Below are 21,303 nucleotides of genomic sequence, written 5' to 3'. Positions count from 1 at the left end.
TAAATAATAAATAGTAAATAAAATAAATAATTAGGTAACAGACTCGAGAAGGCCCCCGCTGACAAAATTTGTTAGGCACTGTAGGATTTATGCACAGTGTGCTTTCAGTGTGGTTAAAAATGGTTGAATAAGTCGGATGAAATATTGCTTATTATTCGATTAAATCCCCCTTCCTCTATCCTGACCATTTTAATTGGCTTACAGAAGCTACGTAAGCATCTCAATTGCGAAATGTGATGTATTAAGGCTGTAACTGCAGTTTGCAGCTATCGTTTCGGATGCTCGGCTTAATAAACCGCTTCATATAGCGCAGTCAAACGAGTTGGCTCATCACGACACCGGTTTCTGCCGCTTGGGCCGTTCGCATCGTCGGAACAGACGCTCTCAGAACGGGCAGCAACGGATTGCTTGTCACTGTGTAATCCGGAACGCCGCACATCACTAACTATCAAACGTTGAGTTGAACGGACGTGTTACCCCGTGTGCTGTGCATAACCAAACACAACAGTTCCTAATTGTATTGTGCGACAACAGAGAACGAAAAAAAACACACAGAGTCGGTCTCCCGAAGCAGCAAGAATAAAAAACAACGTTTTTTGTTCTATCGCCAGCCCTTTTGCGGTTACCGCACCGGTGTGTGTGTGTGTGTGTGAGTGTTTTGCAGTGAAAGCCGCATCGGTAAACGCGAGAAAGCACTGAATGTAAGTATTTCGCCATTTGCATTTTTTGTTTTGTAAGGTTAGGAAAAGTATGCAGCCACACACAATTGTGAAGCGCAGCCGGCTGTGTATACATGTGTGTATGCGTGTGCAGGAAGCATCAGCCTCGCCTTTGTTCTTTCTTCTTCTTTTTTTCTTTAGGCGACAATGCGTTGCCGCACTGGCTGAAGTATGTTAAAATTTACTTACAGAAATTTGTAATAATATCGTTTTATTGATGCTGCAATTGTCCATTTTGCAATACACACATACACACCTTGTTGCCTAATTCAGTAATGCTGCTTCCTTCATCGTGCTGTCCTGCTTCTCCCAATTAGGGATACACCGAAGCAAAGCGAATCACTTTACAATTCGACGCCGCACACAGGTAGGTGTGTGTGCGTGTGTCTATTCCTGGGTGGCCTGTGAGTAAGCGAGATAGTGTCTCTGGATATAGCAGCCGGCTGTGTATGCGTGTGCAGGAAGCATCAGCCTCACCTCTGTTCTTTCTCTTTTTTTCTGTAGGCGGCAATGCGTTCCCGCTTTGGCTGAAGTATGTTAAAATTCGTTTACAGAAATTTGTAATAATATCGTTTTATTGATGCTGCACTTATCTATTTTGCAATACACACATACACACCTTGTTGCCTAATTCAGTAATGCTGAATCCTTCATCCTGCCAATTCGGGACACAGAAGCAAAGCGAATCACTTTTTACAATACCACGCCGCACACAAGTAGGTGTGTGTGTGCGTGTGTCTATTTCTGGGTGGCCTGTGAGTAAACGAGATAGTATCTCTGGTGTGTATGTGCATTTGTGTTTGGCTGATAGCCGCACAAATGGTCAAGAAACCGTTTCTCGGCCAGATTTTCCTTCCTACCGGTAGATTAACAATTCCCTTTTTTTCTCCACTATTACTTCGTTAAATTTCTAGCGCAAACACGGATAAAACTATCACCAGAAAGGACGCATCCAGAGTGGGCTATTGCTAGTGCGCGTGAGTGTGCGTGATCGAGCTTCGGTTCGGCATAGGCAGCAGCAGGTCGTATTCGCGCTCCACGGACCGTTAAGGTAACCGTTTTCGAACCGACCCCAAAACCGGTGCAATAAAAAGCCGTTTGCTGTGGTTATAACGGACGAATTTGCCGGAACGCGGACGAAGCGAAATAGCAGCAGCGCCAGCAACTCCAAAATGGCCTACAGCGATTCCGACGACAGTAACCCGAAGATTGGGGGTGAGTAATAGAAGAAAGATGATAGCTTTTTCCTATGGCGTTTTGTTGTTGTTTTGCAAGCCCCGAACCCCAGGGTGGTACGGTGGTGCGATGGGGTAACGCATGATGGGCAGCCACGCGCGTCTGGTCAACGCGTATTTCCATACAGGGTAATGAAGTGGATGGAGAATTCTTCTTTCCGTCTTTTAACATTCCTTACAACCGCTCCTCCTTTCGTGGGGATGTGTAGTGGTGTGTCCCTAGCAGCAGCACACATGCACCGCTACAAAAAACCAACGCCGGCTCGCCACACGCGGTGACCACCTCGTACGCGAAGGAACGAGACGGAACCTGGTTGAATGTGTGCTTTTGGATTTTTAGGAACTATTTTAAGATGTAAAATTTTCCGCGACAATACTGGATCGAGCGAGCGATCGCGCAGAGAATGCATTTGCTGTCGGCGAAAGTTGGCCGGTGCTTGGACTGGACTGGGATTCTCGCACCAGGGGTTGAGAGATGTGAATGAGGTGTGATGAGCACATCGTCTCATGTTTGCACATTTGTTTTGCTCACCACCTGCGGTTTTATGACTAGCAGCACCAGTGCGCTCACGCATGATAGCCCGAGGTGAAATCATCTCACACACGGCCTGCGAGTGGTGGTACTACGATACGTGAAATCATTGTTATTTTCATCTCTGGTAGTTCGGGCAAACTGTGGCGTGCTTGTGTGTGTGTAGGTGTTTGTGCCGGAGTGTTTTTTTACAGTAAACACACATACACACAACTATGGGCAATTCTATCCCTATGAATTGCCGGTTGACGCATGTTTTTTTTAGGTCATATAACACAAACAGCCTGAAGCCTGAAATGCGCTGCACGTCCAACCGGTAATATATAAACATCTTGAGAGATAAGCTAATGAAGTGCTCTACCTGTGGTAATGGTTGTACCTTGTAGACGAAAAAAGCTCAACATTCACAAATAATCTTTGCAAAGATTCCGGTGATCATGAAATCGATCGCGGGGGTAGGCCGGTGTTTCCTTCGTGCTGTAAGTGAGCTGCTCCCAGCCTTATAAAATGGCTGATAAGGGCTGAAATTGGAAGACAGCAAGCAAGTGATCTCATAAGAAAACATTTCTCCGGACTTCCGACAAAGACACACACACACACAAATTAGACTTTTCTAAGCAAATTTAATCGCGTCGATCAGATCAGATGAGCCAGCCGGGAGCTAAACGCACACGTACAGAAATTGTATGTGTACCTTCCACCCCCCCCCCCCCTCCCACTCTCACTCTGGCCCACTTACCTGCCTTCAAGAATCAGTGCACAAAAGACCCCCATCACGGGTGGGTGGGTATCCGTGGTGTTTGGTGTGGTAGTGAGGTGATCATCATGGGATGACCCACACACACGCGCGATCGCGCGCGCGCGCTCCACACTTGACGATGCATCTCACGCGTGCGCGCGGATTCACCACGCGATCACACACAGCAGTATGGAGCGACGAGTTCCTCCGTCTCGTGTTGTTGTTGCAGGTGAGCGTGAGAGGTGGATTGTGAAATTGATCACAAAACACTCGTATGGCAATTTTTTTTTTCGTTCATTTTATGTGCCACAAAGGTTTGAGGGATATGCGTGCAATTAACTGAAGCCGGAAAAATATGAGCTGTGTGTTCTCCTTCCTCCCCTCGCATGATCGTGTAGCGGCATTCTTAGCTGCGTCAGCACAGCAGATTTTATTTTCTGATTTCCCCCTTTTCCACCAATATGGGGCTGGCAATGAGTGTGTGTGTGTGTGTGTTTGTGGCTGTGTAATGCAGCGGGAGCGTGTTGCGATGAGATCATTTTATCGATCATCAACCCCCCCCCTTCCGATCCCGTGCGTCTGATGGTCTCATCTGGTACGTGACGATGATGATGATACGCGCGTCGTCGTATAAGGACATCCACATTCCGATTCGCATCAATTGTTTCTGCCCTCAACCCTTCGCCGCTTACATTTACGCCTGAACACCACCACGCAAAGAGAAGAAGAAAAAAGTAACAAATGCACCGCCGAACCCCGAAAATAGCGTCAGCAACGGGTAGCAAGAGCGCAGTAGTGCGTTGTACCCCACTTCGCGGCACTCTGTTTCCGCTGGTAAATTTACTTCGAACGAAGATTTCCTACAGTGCTTTACCGTTACCACCCTACTTTCTTTCACCCATTGAGTGATGTGTTTTCGTCGCTATGTTCTTCCAGCGATACATGGTCGCTGGTATTCGAGTATACATACCCACACACATTCGCGCGCGCGCGCCTCTATCGATGTGGCATCAAGTTGCCTCTTCCGGTGCACATGTGTATGCTGCTCAGCTTACCAAAAATACTGGCCCGGATGACCACACAACACCGGACGGTGACGATATGTAGACAGCATATTCTTTTACTGCAAAACTAAACCGCGAAACGTAGGCAAAATTTATTAAATAAGCCAAAAGAAATTAGCAACAACCCCCGGGGGTTTTTTTTTCGGATGAATATTTGCTGCATCATTAAATAACGCTCCACGCGCTTCGAAACACGAAAGGTTTTTGCAAAGTTGTATTTAGTAAGAGGTGTAAAATAGCGAAACTGTTTTTCAAATTTAAAGGCCGCCCGAAGCCATTAGAGAGATGATTGGCACGATTCTACTTAATCCAAAGCTAAGCTCTCGAACCCCAACGAGCAATGTATAAAAGGGAATGATATGAAGAGTTTCGGTTTCTGCTTTCACAATCTTAAATAGGAATTGCATCCAACAGTTGTTTGACTTTATAGTGTTTTAGTTAGCGTGTGTGTCCGTCCAAGCATCCGACGTAATGTAAGTGTTCCAGGCGAAGAAAGTATATGCGACTTGCACCGGCGCGGCAGCTTAATCCCACTTCAACCCTGCAATCAAAAACATCGTTACACTTAACACTGGCACGACGGCCTCTATTTCATCAACATCTGCCTCGGTGTTACGAGTGGTTGGAGTTCATCAATCAAATGCCAAAAATGCGCGCCTCTGCTATCAATCCAAGAAGATTTGCAACGGGAGCACCCCCCCACGCATACAAACGTAAACAGGCGCCTTCGAACGAGTGCGCAAAACTAATTTCGATTATTCATACAAGTTATCGTCGTTCTTTTTTTATTGCAATTATTAGCTTTAGTTTGGTCACATATCTGTTCACCCCGTATCTTTATTAATTCGTTGTTTTCGATTCTTCTTTTTTTTCTAGATGAAAGAGCAGAAAAGACGCTCGAATCGAATGAATCCATCCCTCATACAAAACGCACGTACCGTTTGCAGACATGGAAGTGGGTGAAACGCCTCTACGACAAACATTCTGGATTTGCCCGCTATATTAACCGAAAGATTCCACTCTTCCCGGATGCGGAAAAGGCGGCCAACCTGCTCGCCGAAACGCCCGAGTTCAAGGAAGCGAGTAAGTGTAGAGGGTGCTAGAATCGCGCTCGAACGGTGTGCCTTTGTGTGCTTGTGTAACCTTCCCTCCCTTTCTTATCGCACCCGATCATTTTTCAGCATCGATCAAAGTGAACATTGATCGGGCGCAGGAAGCGGTGAAGCTGCATGTGCTGAAGTCGAAGAAAACGTTGTTCGTTGCACCGACGCAAAAGTCCGAGTATCTGTACGCAAAGATCAAGGCGCCGGAAAATCTGGACGAGATTGACCTTGAACAGGTGCAGAATCAAAACATCGTCAAGGTGTTGGCCCGCGGCGACACATACGAAGAGCTCGGTGCGTAACGTATATAGATTTCAAAAATGGTAGCTCATGGAAGAAGATCGCGTTTTAGGAATGGATAGAGAAAAAAAGAGTGGGAGAGCCGGGGACAAGTGAGTAATGTAGCTGTTTTCTCGCTCTATCGCAACAGGTATTGATCAGGCCGAACCACTGGACATGATTGTGGTCGGATGCGTTGCCGTGTCGGAGCGAGGTCAGCGCATCGGGAAGGGCAACGGGATAGTCGATCTGGAGATTGCGATTCTGCACAGTCTGGGTGTGATAACACCGAAAACCGTGATCGCCACTACCGTGGCTGATGAGCAGGTGTACCCGGCGTTTGATCCGGTGCTGTTCCAAAACTATGACTTTACCGTCGACCTGATCGTCACGCCTAGTCGTGTAATTCGCGTCGAGCCACGACCGGAACAGCGAACGATCGGTGTCCAGTGGGATTTGCTCTCCGCCCGGCGGCTCGAAATTTTGCGTGTGTTGAAGCCACTGAAGAAGCGGCTAGAGGACGAGGGCCAGAAGATTGAGCTGAAGGAGGAAGGTTCGGATGTCGAGAGCATCGCCAAGCGGCGTACACGTGGTTCCTTCAACGGTGGTAGTGTTGGTGGTGGTGGTGGTGTTGGTGGTGGTCAGAAGAAGGGAAGACGCTCCAAACGAGGCTTGAAAAAGCCAGCCTACGATCGTCCGGACGACGACGCTGAACCTGAACCGAACCAGAACCAGAACCGGAACCGGAACGAAAACCAGAACCGAACTGGTGGTGATGGTGGTGACACCCAACAGCCGCGCAAACGCAGGAACAACAAGGATGGCAAGATGCGTTCGTTCCGGAACAACTACCGGAAGTCCGGGAGTGGCGAGAACGCGGGCAGTAACAGTGGCCGTGATGCGCGTGTACGGCCAATAAAACCACCCCGACAGCTGCAGGATAGCGTGCGTATCCGCGTCTCGAACATGTTCTCTGTGCCGTTCAAACAGTTCAAGGAGGAGCTGCGCAAACGGGACTGCTATCCGGCCAAAATCAGCCAGAGCCGCAACGGCCGGTGTCAGCTGATCTTCCCGAAGCGTGAGGATACGGAGGAACAGGTGCAGGTGAACGAGCTGCTGCAAAAGCTGACCGACATGCACATCTCGGTGCCGGACAAGAACACTAACGAGCCGAAGCAGATCTGGCTCCGGTGTGACCTGCAGCCGAAACCCGGCGAGTTCGACGAAAACGATGTGGTCTTTATAACGTCCGCCGCCAACCAGGCCGCCAAGAAAGCGACTGCAGCCTGTATGAAGCTGGCAACCACCACCACCTCCCAAACGGTCACGGATCCGGACGCGAACACGAAAACGAACTCTACCACCACCACCACCACCACTTCACACCTAAACTTGGAAGAGCTGACTGCGGAGGTGAATGCCGCGACGCTGCTGGCGGCACGGGCGGCCAAGGCGGCCGAAGTGATCGCGGAGAAGGTCCTGCAGGAAGCGAAGCCAGCGGTCGAGGCGGAAAGCGCTAAGGAAGACAACAAGGAACACAGCGCCAAACTGCTCGCCCAGGTCGAGACACTGACCAAGGCGGGCGCGGATGCTCTAGCCGCCAGCAAGAAAGCCGAAGCAGCAGCCGTCGCCACCACCACCACCGCCGCCGCCGACGCTACGAAACCTGCCAACGAGGCGGCAAACGCTAAGGACGACAGCAAGGAACAGACCACCGCCAAAGTGGACGCCGACGCCACCGGCACGAAGGCCGAAACAGCAGCAACCGCCGAATCGGTCGCCGCGAAGAAGGAAGCGATCATCGCCATGAGCGACGCCATTCAGGCGGCTGCCCGTGCGACCGCGGCCGTGTCCTTTGCCGTCGCCACGCTGTACCTGCTCCTCCCACCTGCAACGACGCGGCCGCACACCGTCATGGTGCCTTCGATGCGTTCGCTGCGCTTCTTCGGTGCCATACTGCCGAAGGTTGTCCCATAAATTTTCACAACTACCGCTAAGGCTATCTCTTTACCAGACGATACACACACACACACCCACACAGAGAGAGAGAGAGAGAGAGAGAGAGAAATCTGCAAATATGCTGTGCATGCGATGCACAACTACCAACCACCATTTTCCCTCCCAATTACCTCCGCGCTGCCGCCACTTTCTACCTATAGCACACCCACAGTTGGGCAGCTATTTTGTCGAATGATTTGTCGTATCTGCTAACGGCCTTTTTTTCTTTTTTTTTTCTTTTCTTTTAAACACGCCACGTTTTTTTTTTTTGTTTGCCAATTTGTTAATAACAACACATAAACACAAACAACGCTCTTATCGTTGTGCGGTGTGTTCTGTGTACATTCGGTTTTTTGTTCGCCTCCGCCGGTGTTACATGCATATGTATGCGGATCCTGCGAGTGTGTGTTGGAGTGGGTTTGTACGTGAATATCCGTACGATACACGTTACTAAAGCTATCCATTGATTTCGCTGTGTTTTTACTAAGTTCGTGTTTTTGCCCCCTTTGCAATGTTCTTTCATAAATGCGCGTATGTGTGTGCGATCGAGTACCGTAAATCCGGCCTATATTGTCGCTTGCAAACGAAGCAAAAACCGCGAACGAAAACATAAGAGAATACAATAATGAATCGAATGAAGCAAAGAAGTGTAAGATTAACAAACAGAAGAAGAAGAGAAAACACGCACATACACAAAACCGGTGGCGATGGTAGGAGCAAGGGTCCCTAATATACGATGGGCCGCTAACAACCCTTTGGCAGATTTATGCAAAACGAACTGTAATGATTGGAATTTGGATTCGGGGAAGCGAAACAGCAAAGGAAAACACAGCACTTACACGAAATATAAACGTATATTATATTAAAAATACATTAATAGATGTATGTATGTAAATGTATGTAATTCAAAAACGACGGACGAGGGGCAAGGCAACGCTGCTGAACAGTAGCTGTATAGGTTGTTGCCGATAAAGCACGGTTTTGATAGATTTTCTGCCCTACTCTCAACTCCCAGGACACACACACACACCAACACGTAACACTTCCGGTAGATTTTTGTTTTCTTTTTGGTCAGCAAACAACAGTGTAACAGTGTCTCAAAGCGTAAGATCCCCGGCGGGTAGCGGGGTAAAAGGGGTGGGAGAGGGAGTGAGGGGAAGGAGAAGCGGCTCTCCAGTGTCCCCGGTAATTAACGTACGCTTTTTTTTCATAATTTTGTCCACACTAGTTCTACGATAATCCTTCCTCATCGTTCTAAAATCTTCCCACCCCCCCCCCCCCCCCCGTCCTCCGCCACCGCTCTCCTTCCCAGTGCATAACGAAATGGAATAAAATTGAAGTCTAACACCTTTTTTCATAACTCTTCCTGTTGGGCTGGTTTCTCTCTCTTTGGTGTATGCATCCGGAAAAAGGGCCTGTGTCCTGGTCGTAAAGAAGAAGTATCCTAGTGTTAGTGCGTGCGCAGCGTCTTCGCATCACGTAGTCCATCCACCGACTTTAGCCATCGTCCGGATGTTGAACAACACAAGACAGACAACCTACACGAAATAACGTAGCTAGAGCCTCATGACTAGAGACTAGTTCTTATTCCCTCAAGCAAATTTTCCCTGCAATCGTTCAATGTGTAGGCTTATAGGCGCCGCGTACCTATTGCCAAACCCGGCACACATACACCAATCCCGCAGAGCCTTGGCGTGGTTAGTCAGGAACGAAAAAATCCGTCTCGTTACACAGCCGTCCAGCTTCGATGGAGCGTCCAATCCAGTGCACGCGCAGGAGAACCGGCGGCGATGTGAGTTCCCTATCCGGTCCGGTGACCGTATCGATCCAAGCTTCCACATCACCGTACGGCGGCGGGTCCACCGCCGATGACGACGCCACAAACACGTACCGAACCACACCAGGTTCGGTGTCCCGCAGCCAGTATCCACCGTGCTGGACAAACCGCAACATTTCACGCTGCGCCCGGTACCGTTCAACCCCGAATGATGCCTGTTCCTCATCCTCCTTCTCCTCCGGCTTTACATACAGCCGTGCGGAAAGTCCTCGGAACAGGCGCATTCTTCGCGCGATTCGCACACCCAGCAGTGTCGTTTCGGCATGCATCAGCTCCCGTAAGGTGAGCGATGACGTTGGCAGCCCTTCCTCCCCCGTCATGCGGCTCAGCAACGCGGAGAAGGAGGATGGGGTGATGGGACGCGTGTACGAGTCACCGTACCGATCGTACTGCTTCGCTAGCTTCATCCGGGTCGGTTCCGTCGCGGTGAGTATGTGCTCCGGTCGGAACGGTTCTAGTCGGTGTTCCATCCCGGCACGCAACAACCAATCCTCCCGCACCACGTCCCACCGGCCCGTTTCCATGTACTTGCGCACCTTGAACGTTACCCGGCCGGCCACAATGGCGTACGTGGCCGGACTCGGGTTGGCAACGGCACGGCCACCGTGTCGCCGCACCAACCGCTCGAGCGTGTCGATCGTCGGTGCGCCCGGATAATTACCAACGGCCATCACACACACATCCCGCCCGTGCAGCATCCCATCCGGCAGTGGTGACGCTTCCCGTTCCGGTCTCGCTGTTGTGCGTTCCGCTGCGATCAATCGTTTTTTGGCTCGATTTGGGCGCTGTACCGTTGCCGGTGCATTGAGATCCTCCAGCGTTACGTGCCGTTTCGCAAGTTTGGTCGATTTGCGGGTGCGCGCACTGCTATCGGCCGGACTATGGCCGCTGGTGCCGCTGGCGAGCTGTTCGAGCTCCGCTAGCGTACACACCTCGTCCGGTAGCTTATCGGCCCGGGTGGTAACGATGCGCGGGAACCGAATCGTGTACCCTGCGGCGTACGAATCACTCCGTACCAGCTCCGAACCTTTCAGCTGCAGCACGATCGAGCTGCCCGGTGCAATCCAAACGTCGGGTGTCGTGCGGCCACAGTGCATCCCATCGACCGGCTCCGTTCGCCAGTGGGACCGGAGCGACTGATTCAGCTGCTGCCATTCGGCCACACTGAGTCCCATGGATACTTTCGCCACCGAGACATACTCACCCGGACCGCGGCCGACACCGACCAGGAACGTGTTTACGTGCGTACGGCGCAGGTTGTAGAAACCGCCCATCACGAGCAGATCAAAGTCAACCACCAAGCCCTCGATATAGTCGGGCTTTATCTTGTACCAGCCGGTGCCAGCCCGCCGGTTCGGTTGGTACGGTGCGTCCTCGCGCTTCAGCACCACACCCTCCTGCCGTGCATCGATGGCCGTGTTGATCAGTTCGATCAGATGTTCGGCATCGCGTACCCGTTCGCGCCGACAGTGCTGCAGAAAGCCAAACTGTTCGCGCACCGTGTGCCGGAGAAGGTTGGCCCGCTCTGCGTACGGCACGCCGGTAAGCGACCGGCCGTTGTGGTACAGCACGTCATACACGCAAAAGCACGGTCGCTGATCCGCATTGCCGGTGCGGAGCGCTTTCACATCCGTACCGTCACACTTGTCCCGAAACCGTAGGTCGCGCCGATCAAACACCATCATCTCACCGTCCAGTATGAGGTCGCGGGTGGTCGGTGCGATCAGCGTTGCCAGCATGGGTGTCAGCGTACCGCCCACCTGGTCTGCTGACCGGCCAAATGCGTCACTGTAATCGTGCCCGTTGCGCGAGTAGTACCGAAACGACAGTCCATCCCAGTGCATCTGGAACCGTTCGCCATCCATCTTTGTCTCGCACCAGTACGTATCCCGGCGCAACAGCTCACCTACCTGTCGAAGCTCCACCCGTTGGCAAAGCATTGGACGGATAAAGTGTGTTAATAACAGCACGGGACCACCGCCGCTGACCAGCTCAAGCTCGCCGGCGGGTGCCTGCGTCTCGATCTGCTGCACCAGCTGCTTCAGATCGCTCGCACCATCGTACAGTGTGGGCGCGTTCGGGTGGTACAGCTGCAATATGCGCCGGTTGCTCACACCGAGCCGCAAATTTTTCAGCACAATCCGCACCAACCAGCGCTGGTCCAGTGGGCTGCCCCGTTCAATCAGCGCCACCAGCTCGTCCCGTGCAGCCACCGCACGGCCCGCCCCAATCGCATCCAGTCGGCTGTTCACGTCACCGACAGTCAGGTCACCGACGGCTGGACAGCGACCGTGCAGCAACGGTCCCAGTCGTTCCGCCAGATCACTGCCAGCACCCAGCAACCGCTGCACCTCTTCGTTGCGCCGATCGAGTCCCAACGCCCGTATGTAAGCTTCGGCCAGCGTTCGTTCACGCAATCCGTACGCTTTACGTGCGCGATCCATTCCCGGCACCAGCAACCGTAGCGATGGATAGATCGAGGGTTTATTGTCCTGTTTATTACAACAACAAAAAAACGCGTCACTCTGACGTGTTGTATGTTGGGGCGTGTATGCTGCTTACCGCATCACCAAACGATTGACGGTAAAGTTCGAAGTCTTGAAAAAACTTGCGCAGCATCAGTTCCTTGGCCGGTAGGGGTGCATGGCGAACCTTTTCCAGTAGTGAGCTTAGTTCACTGAACGAATCCTGCTTAGCGCACATGGTGAGGGTGATTTCTCTGACGAATTTCGCGGACGGCGGCTAGTAACTGTCGGCGGTGTACAGCGAATGGGATTATTGGCAAACACGTACATATCCTAGCAATATAGCTTACCGCGAAGAGACGGCCGGTTGCTTCCAACACTAGCAGTGATCTTTTATCCGTACAGCCATTGCCGAGCGAGACATACGTTTACTTGTAAATTCGCGACAAATCATGTAACTGGACATGGGAAACGCTGATGCACAGCTGATTGATGTAAACAAAGAGCGCGCGTACATCAAGCAGCGTTTGACAGTTGAATTTAAGTGCCTGTACAATGAATAGACTTTCATACATTTTATTCGTGATATGCATCATTTAGGCCCGTTCGGTTACTTTTTGTCCGATTGCTCTAATTTTGTGCTTAATTTTCTTTTTAAATATTCCAAATATTGTCCAAAGCATCGTACAAGGTACATGCGCGTTGCAGTACAAGTATCGAACGCTTCACTCTAAACAGCAATCGAGGCTTCAGCAAAGCAGCATCGCAACATTTGCATTGAAAACAAACATCCCCCCCGATTCCCCGATCGATGTCAGGTGACCAGCAGGTTAAGGAAAGCCAAAGGTAACATAGAATCGCCCACCCAAAAATCTGTATCGCCCACGCATCATCTGTACTATCGTCTGCAGGATGCCACCGGAACCGAAGGAAACGGCTCCGTGCCAGGAGAAGACGGACGATGAGCAGCACACCGAATCGAGCGATGAACACGAGACACCTGCAAACGACGAGGAGGAAATCGATCTGGAAGGTGCCAGTGACGGTAAGTCGACCTGTAGGTGTGTGTGTATGGCCTTGCACTCATTCCCGCCTACTCTACAGAAATTCTGGAACTAAACGATCGGCTCGATTCGCTTAGCACCGTGCTGGACAGCATCGAACAGCAGAACGATGATCTACGGGCACAGATATTGCTGTTGCTAGATTCGCAACGCGAGACGCTGAAATCGTTCAAGGAGGAAAACCGTCGTATGGCTGGGACCGGTACAGAACCAAAGGATGAAACCGATGAACCGATGGAGCAGAGCTAGAGTGCGGCAGGCGTTACCAGGATTGTGTTGGGGCTATCATTCCTGTATTGTTTGATAGAGTTTGTTTTATACTATCGTTTAATTGTGAATCGTTCTGAGAAGCGAACACAGCACAATAGAGAGGAGCTATCAACGATTGACGAATGTCGTACTAAATTTACGGCTTTTCCGATACAATTAGAACTGTTTTGGGGTGGGATTTAGATAGAAATAGGATCGATGGCGTTCGTCAAATGATCGATACGTTGACGGATATCAGTTATTGATGAAAGGAAAGATTACAATTGTTTACATTTGTGAAAAATTTAAGAAGTTATTTATAATTTCTCATTACAATAACAAAGCAAAAATGCATCTTTACGTTTATACGAACGGGGTCAAATCTGACACAAACATTGCATGCAATGTGCCGTCATATTTAACGCCATCGTACGCAACTGACAGTCCGCTCCCGATTTGGGCGACATTCGCGCATCGTAGTTGAAATTAAATCAGCATTTTAAGTTTGAGAATGTATGTTAAAAATGCTCATCAATGATAAAGAATAGAATCCAAAATGGCGATGTAAATGTTGTGCCATTTTTAGATCGCACTCGACTACACAGAGAACTTCAGAGCATCGGAGCGATTTGACCACTGACGCGTAAAGTTTGTCGATGCCTGTCAATATGTCAGGCGACAGCGTGGCGAAATCGAGCGAAAAGTGTGTGTCTGTGTGTGTGTATGTGTTTTTGTCGTGTGATGATCAGGCGAAAAACAGCTGTCAAGGAGTGTTGAAAATTTTCCACTAGGGGCCTGATGGCAGGCGCTTCGTGCAAAGCAACCACAGCAAAAAAGCAACAATTCCGAAAGGTGAACGGTGCAAATTGCCCCGTTAGTGAGGTGTGAAGGTTTCTGGCACCATCATCGGAGCTTGCCTGCTGACCGAGCCGTTTTCTCCTCTCCCTTTTCGTTCGTGCCGCGCGTTTCTGCCTGATCTCGTTCCAGTAGTATGGCCAGCGGAAGTGAGAGCTCCGACGAGTTTTACGATGCACTGGACGACAGCATAGTGGGTAGAACTGCAAACGATGGCGAAGGAGGAAGGACAGCCGGTAGTGGTGGCGGTGGTGCCAGTGCCAGCAAGTACGAAAACAACTAAACCCTTTCGTTTGTAGGGTTTTCTTTGTTTTGCTATTGCATTGATTACCGTACCGTGTCTCATTGCTGCGTTCCTCGCATACTTATACTCACTGTTTTCGTTGTTTTGTAATGATGCTAATGATGACGCACAGAAGACGCGCCGTGAATCGCATCGAGGCCAGTCATACGGCAGTGCATGAAACCATCGGCAGTAGCGGCGGCAGCGATCACCATCATGCTGCACCGTACACCGACAGCTTGCATTCCGCCGTGCAACAGCAGGGCCGGATCCACCCGGCAGGACAGCTCGACCCAACACCGGACAGCACATCGAAAAGGAGTCCCCTCAAACCGGCCGCCAAAGGACTATCAGGCAGTGTCGGTTCCTCTGCCTTTGCTGACAAACCATTCAAGGAGCCGAAGTCGGTAAGCAATCGTAGTGTCGCGTACTTAGTGCCGCAAAATGCTTCGAACCCTACCGTCTACTTTTCTCTTTTTTGAAGTCACTTTTTCCCGTACTTTGGTTTGTTTAGAGAAGCATGTGAGCATCGGCATATTTTTTTGCATAATCTATGATTTTTGTTGTGGTTGTTTTTGCTTTTCTTTTTTTTTTTTTGGAAAATAATCGTCCGTTAACGTGTAGCGCGATTGGCTAACTCTAACTCTGTATTAGCAAGGCTCTTCCTTCCGGTTTTGCTGTATGCCGTTCACGGGGCGTTAGTAGAAGGTAGCAAAACAGTATTACCGGCATCCGAAAATGGTTCGAAACCCGATCGGGTCAATCGCTGGACGGAATTCAATCAACACTCGACACTCAACAGCAACAGCCGGATATCATCAACTATCAACAACTATAACTTGTGCATATATATATGTGTGCTTTCTGTGTATTCGTTGTGCATTCATAGGCTGTAACTAATCTGCTTTTCCGATTTTCTTACTACATCTTAGTTATCCGTTACCGTTTCTATTTGTTTTCCCGTTTTTTTTTTCTTTACCGTAGCTTCGTAGTCAGCGATTTCACGAGTTGCGCCAAAGCATGCATAACGACGAAGACGAGAACCCGGGCAATATACTGACGCCTGACTCACAGGTACTAATGATACACACTGGCAGACCACCTAGCAGAAGAAGCGGAAAAGCGTGTGCCCTTCATACCTTTACCCTATCCGACACTCTCCACCCCTAAAACTTCACCCCTTGCATTAGAGAAGATTTTTTATCCAAACCAGTCTTTTATCCAGCACGATACTGTGCAGATTTTCTTCCGATGCTATCGTACAGATCACATAATGTTTGTCGAGTTTTGGTTTTCTCAAATGCTCCGATTGCTATGAAATCGTGTCTCCGTACCGTTTTATACCACGACCATAGAGGGGGAGGAAGGATTTTTGTTTGCGAGGGTGTTTGTAAATTCGCTAGCAAGCATACGTTAGGGGTTCCTATCTGTTTGTGCTTTACTAATTTAATTTTCTTGAACCGTACTTTTGTTTAACCGTATTGGGTTTGTAGCGCTTAGAACAGTAGTGTAAAGAAGTTGCGCTTGTGTTTCGTAAACGGTTTGCAATTCCGCACATCGCTCCAAATTCCTCTCAATTCGCACGAATACTGCACTAAATGATTCTCCTACTCATTTCACACCTAACTGTACCCATGATTGTTTGCTTCGAACCGTGCAGAACAGTTCCGTGGAGGGTATGTACGTGTCGACTGGCCGATCCAACTATCCGTTTCGGGTGATTGAAAGCGATGTTGCCAGCATTCACAGCATCTCCTCGCTCGGCATTGTGGGACGCATCATGGCGGGTGGCAGTATTGATGCAAGTGGTAAGGCTAGGGGGCTAGCTGCTAGTTATCGCATACTTTCATTAATCCTATTTTTTTCCACGCAGCGCACAGCGCCGCATCATCGAACATGAAGCAGATGCAAGCGACCGGCAAACAGCAAACCAGCAAGAAAGGCAGCAGCGGTGGCACAGGTCAAAAGGAAACAGGTACATAACATTTGTGGGTTTTTCGGGTTTTCATGTTGATTTCATTGGGGTTTTTTTCATCGAATTACATCGCATTTTATTTGTTCGTTGGTCTGCATATGTATTATAATTAAATGCTATTTATCGTCGAGAAGGTTATAATTCAATATATGCTAGAGTAAAATAAAATAAAACAATAAATGGCGATTGGTTTCAAAGCCTATATATTTATTTTGATGCGATATAACTGAAATGGCATTTAAATAGGAAGCTGGTGCTTATCGTACGGTCTATAACCATCTCATCCTTATCTGTGCATGTAGTAAAAAGGCACCCATGAGGCTTGCTATCTCTCGGCAAATATTATCAGCACGATGAGAGCTTCACTGGCTGTCTGGCACAATTGAGATCGATGCACAAAGCACATTCATTGTTGATTTGCTCGTTACAGCGATTACAGATATTACGAATAGCACAAAGCACCTTGCTGCCTCTAAAACCGCCGATGCAGGAGTATGCACTGTTCCTGTCACCACCGGCATCGGCACCACAAGCGCTTCCGTACTGGAACGCCCGGTGGCTCCGCCACGCCGGAAGAAGAAGGCGCGCAAGCTTTCAAGCAGCTCGTCTGAGCAGTGCAATATGAACGAAGGCCTTAAGCTACCACCGGCGGACAGCTCGTCGAGCGAGTTGCTGGTGGTTAAGTTACCTCCGCCAGCACCAGCCGGTACCGAGGCTCACAGTAGCAGTCTCGGGAGCAATGGGGCCAGCAGTGCAAGCGGTTCGGATGTTACCACCACCGGTGGAGACAGCAACAGCGGTCAAACACTTCCGTCTCCTGCTACGCTCGAATCGATTACTCGCGAGATAGAAAGCTCGTTCGAAGAGGCAGCCAGTGCGGTGGTCGGATCCGGAACCGGCACCGTACCTGCCGCCACCACCACCGGCCTATCGTCGCTTGCAAATGGTGGTAGTGGTGGTGTCGGTAGCACCATTAGCGGTGGTGCCGATGCGTCCTTGATGCGACTCGCGCACCAAACGGCCGCCACGATGGCACTCGGCGGCAGCCAGCCCAAGTGCAGCCATATCAGCCCGACGGGCAGCATCAAGAGCATTTCCGGCCCATCGTCCCACGTCAGCTGGACGGATAATGCGCAGGGGCTGAACATTTACAAGGCGACCAAGGGCCAGTACGTGGTGAAGCCGACCGATGGAGCGTTCAACAAGGCCGAGGGACCGTCGCGCGATGAGATTGCGCGGGTGGAGCGTATCCGGCGTGAATTTTTCCGCAACGTAGGCGGCGGCGGCGGTATCGGTGTGGCTGGTGGCGGGAGCGGTACGGGAAGCATCGGTGGTGTGCCCGGTTTGGGTGTCAGCGGGATAGGCAATCACCGGAAGAACTACTCGTTCACCGGTACGAACAGTCTGGAAGGTGGCATGCGGCACGGCAGCCAGGCAGGGAAGCAGCTGCATCTGCGCGAGCGCCGCAAATCCGCCGGCGACGAGGAGCAGTTCAAGCAGATGAACATGTACGTACGTACGCGCACCAACTCCGGCAAGCAGCTCACCGACATGGAAATTCTCGAACAGGTGCCGGTGAAGAATCTTGATACGGGTGAAAATTTCCCACTGTCGGCGGTAGAGGAAAAGTTGCCCCATTGCATTAACCCGCTGTCGCTGCACATCATGCGGCTGACCAGCCACATCCCCGAAACGGACGAAGAGTCGGTGGGACCGCAACCGGACTCGGACTCGATACAGCCCGGCTACGAGGAGGAGCTGGAATCGGAGGGCCTGGAACGTGGGCGACTAAAGCGCCGGACGGCGCGGCTGAAACGCTTCTTCCGGACGACGGCGAAGAAAACGGTCAACAAAGCGAAATCGATTGCGTCGGAAGTGTCGCACGCCCGGCACAAGGAAGACGTCGCTGACATACAGGACGTTGGCAACCCGGAGCAGAACATCAAAATCAAAGCGTCCAGCACGAACAAAGGGCCGTACGATTTTGCCAAGTTGCAGCACGTGCAGGACCTGTCCGGCGAACACACGGTCGCAGTATGGTGCATGAAGTTTAGCAGCTGCGGCCGGCTGTTGGCAACGGCCGGGCAGGACCGGGTGCTGTGCATTTGGGTGCTCAAGGATGCATACCCCTTCTTCCAAACGATGCGCACGAAGTATAACGCGTACCAGAAGTCGTCCCCGTCACCGTCGGAGGAGGCACTGAACACCTCCTTCGTCACAGTGTGTAAGGACGAGTCGTTGGCGGCGGAACCATCGGACGACCCGTCGCCCGGTCCGTTTATGTCACGGTCGTTCTGCACCTACACCGGCCACACGTCCGACCTGCTCGATGTGTCCTGGTCGAAGAACTACTTCATCCTGTCCAGCTCGATGGACAAAACGGTCCGGCTGTGGCACATCTCGCGCCGTGAATGTCTCTGCTGCTTTCAGCACATCGACTTCGTGACGGCGATCGCGTTTCATCCGCGCGATGATCGCTACTTTCTCAGCGGCAGCCTCGACGGCAAGCTGCGGCTTTGGAACATCCCGGAAAAGAAGGTCGCCCTGTGGAACGAGGTCGACGGGCAGACGAAGCTTATCACGGCGGCAAACTTTTGCGCGAACGGCAAATTTGCGGTGGTCGGTACGTACGACGGTCGGTGCATCTTCTACAACACCGATCAGCTCAAGTACCACACGCAGATACACGTTCGCTCTACCCGGGGGCGTAATGCGATCGGGCGTAAAATCAGCGGAATCGAACCAATGCCAGGTAAGTTCGCCGCGTTATGGACGCGTTATTGACGAACAGAGCTCACCCAAAAAACGGTCATTTACAATTTGCCAGGTGAAGACAAAATTCTAGTTACATCCAACGATAGTCGCATCCGGTTGTACGACTTGAGGGATCTAAATCTCAGCTGCAAGTACAAGGGTTACCTCAACTCGTCGTCGCAGATCAAGGCGTCGTTCAGCCATGACGGCAAGTACATCATATCTGGGTCGGAAAACCAGTGCATCTACATCTGGAAAACTCATCACGAGTACACCAAGCTAAGCTCGGTAAGTGTGCGGACGGAACGATGAATTCAACCCAGCACACGGCCATAACTCTTTTTGCGTCCGTTTCAGGTACGTCGTGATCGAAGCGATTTCTGGGAAGGCATCAAGGCGCACAACGCTACCGTGACATGTGCAATCTTTGCACCGAAACCGGAGGCGATTATCATACCCGAGTATGACGAATTAAACAATAGCAATGTAAGACGGCCGCTGATCTTGCTGGCAATGCAGTTCGTATGCTTACGCTCCTTCTCTCCTTAACCACAGATCACCCTTAACCAATCGCTGGTGGAACAAAGCAATAAAGCGTGCGGCGGGTATGTGATGGTGAGCGCTGACTTTAGCGGATGTATTAAGGTGTTCATCAACAAGACGAAACCGAAGCACAGCAGCCTTCCGTACACGGCGATAGCGGATTAAGCGTTCGGCGCAGCAACAACACGCCATTCGAGCCAGCGATCAGCGACCGGTATTGACCAGCAATGGAGCATTTTAGCAGTTTAGCATTTTCCGCTCGTTTTTTTTTCCTGTTCCTTTGCTACCCGCCCAGTTCCGGTACATGGATGGGTGGGAAAGGAGTGGGATGCATCCGCGGAAAAGCTCGTGATGTGAGATGGGGTAAGGCCAGAGAGTGAGGCCACCGAGTATACAGATTTACCACACAACTGAAGGAAGGCTGCCTGTTTGTCTGCTGTCGTTGTTCGAAACAGGAAGCCATTTCAATAGGTCCTTTATTTGCTCTATTACGCCGCTATTACTGTACTGGTTTTGCCACAGTCTCGCTCTTCAAATTAGGTTCAATTTGCTCCTTACACACACACACACCCACACACGTCTCGGAACACTCCCAGTGGGATGAGCGCTAGGCCACAAGCTAGGGGTTAACTTATTATACTTCTTCATTATACAACATTTTGCGTTTGCAATACTAATAATCGCCAAACCGCCTCTCGTTCGGCATCATTTGCAAATTGTTGGCGCCTGCAGAATAACACCAAATATTTGAAAATAGGATTAATGCGTAGCGTTTAGTGGCAGCGCAGAGAAACAATTTGAATATTACAACAAGAAAACACACACACACTATCGAGAAAATCGCACATATGCCATTGCGCGTGTGTGCGTGCGTGTGAGGAAAAAGAGGCGAAGTGGGTGACTAAATTTAGGAAACAGAAACAGAAAATAGGGAAAATGACAGGCGTGTGTTGCACGTTTCCACCCGAAGGTAGCTTACGAGATGTGCGTTTGCTGTGCGGAAAAGGGAAGCAAGCCAAAAGCCCTATCAAAAACATTACACAATTTCGGCACACGCAATCATAAATACCACACACACACTCGAATGTTAGGCATTGGAAATGCACAAAGACCGTTGGTGATGCTTCTACGAAGGAAGCATTCTGTTAAGGAGGGGTACTCTGAGTTAGGCGTTACGATTATGATTTTATTCTAATTTATCGGTCTCATTTCGGATCGGATCGGAGACATGCTTCGTGTTTCTTTCCACCCGATATGTTTCGATGTGCAACTGTTGCTCATCGGTAGCGATGAAGCTATTGTCAGCTGTTGCTATCACCAAGAAGGCTATTAACGGGCTTGTCGGTAGCCAAGGAAACCACTACGTAGAGCCTTGCTGTAGTGCCTGATAAGTTATATATTTATTTACGGCCCTCGCTACTGGTTTGTCGATTGTGTTGTGGAGATCCCGGGTAAAGCGTAGTCGAAAAAAGAAGCACGACACGGCTACGACTTATCAGCGATTATCCTGTTGGAGAGCTACAATCTTGACTGTGTTAAAACACCGGCCCGGATAGATGCCAACCGGATAAGAGCCAGGCGAGTCACCACGGCACAAAGTTAGCAGGAA

At 50.4% G+C, this 21,303-nt stretch overlaps 4 protein-coding genes across 4 annotated transcripts; 3 read left to right on the top strand and 1 right to left on the bottom strand.

Annotated features, from left to right (window-relative positions):
• The first annotated feature begins 418 nt into the window (after positions 1-418).
• Positions 419-8,540, top strand: LOC118502808. The gene is made up of 5 exons (XM_036035450.1): positions 419-701; positions 1,634-1,934; positions 5,166-5,372; positions 5,471-5,686; positions 5,823-8,540. The coding sequence occupies exons 2-5, from the start codon at positions 1,892-1,894 to the stop codon at positions 7,646-7,648; spliced, it is 2,292 nt and encodes a 763-aa protein (XP_035891343.1). The 5' UTR covers positions 419-701; positions 1,634-1,891; the 3' UTR covers positions 7,649-8,540.
• Positions 8,505-12,533, bottom strand: LOC118502805 (DNA ligase 4-like). Its single transcript, XM_036035436.1, has 3 exons — positions 12,322-12,533; positions 12,069-12,255; positions 8,505-11,998 (listed from the first exon to the last, which is right to left on the bottom strand). The coding sequence occupies exons 2-3, from the start codon at positions 12,207-12,209 to the stop codon at positions 9,368-9,370; spliced, it is 2,772 nt and encodes a 923-aa protein (XP_035891329.1). The 5' UTR covers positions 12,210-12,255; positions 12,322-12,533; the 3' UTR covers positions 8,505-9,367.
• Positions 12,534-12,659: 126 nt separating this feature from the next.
• Positions 12,660-13,593, top strand: LOC118502827 (UPF0184 protein AAEL002161-like). The gene is made up of 3 exons (XM_036035505.1): positions 12,660-12,817; positions 12,883-13,016; positions 13,076-13,593. Exons 1-3 carry the CDS (start codon positions 12,783-12,785, stop codon positions 13,282-13,284), a joined length of 378 nt encoding a protein of 125 aa, XP_035891398.1. The 5' UTR covers positions 12,660-12,782; the 3' UTR covers positions 13,285-13,593.
• Positions 13,594-14,033: 440 nt separating this feature from the next.
• Positions 14,034-20,685, top strand: LOC118502796. The gene is made up of 9 exons (XM_036035407.1): positions 14,034-14,406; positions 14,556-14,829; positions 15,407-15,496; positions 16,083-16,230; positions 16,296-16,397; positions 16,828-19,149; positions 19,225-19,439; positions 19,509-19,637; positions 19,707-20,685. The coding sequence occupies exons 1-9, from the start codon at positions 14,276-14,278 to the stop codon at positions 19,857-19,859; spliced, it is 3,564 nt and encodes a 1,187-aa protein (XP_035891300.1). The 5' UTR covers positions 14,034-14,275; the 3' UTR covers positions 19,860-20,685.
• The last annotated feature ends 618 nt before the right edge of the window (positions 20,686-21,303 follow it).

This window comes from Anopheles stephensi, chromosome X (assembly GCF_013141755.1).
Source record: "Anopheles stephensi strain Indian chromosome X, UCI_ANSTEP_V1.0, whole genome shotgun sequence".
Taxonomy (NCBI): Eukaryota; Metazoa; Arthropoda; class Insecta; order Diptera; family Culicidae; genus Anopheles; species Anopheles stephensi.
The sequence above is the reverse complement of the archived record's forward strand: the minus strand, read 5'-3'. Positions and strand labels throughout refer to the sequence as shown.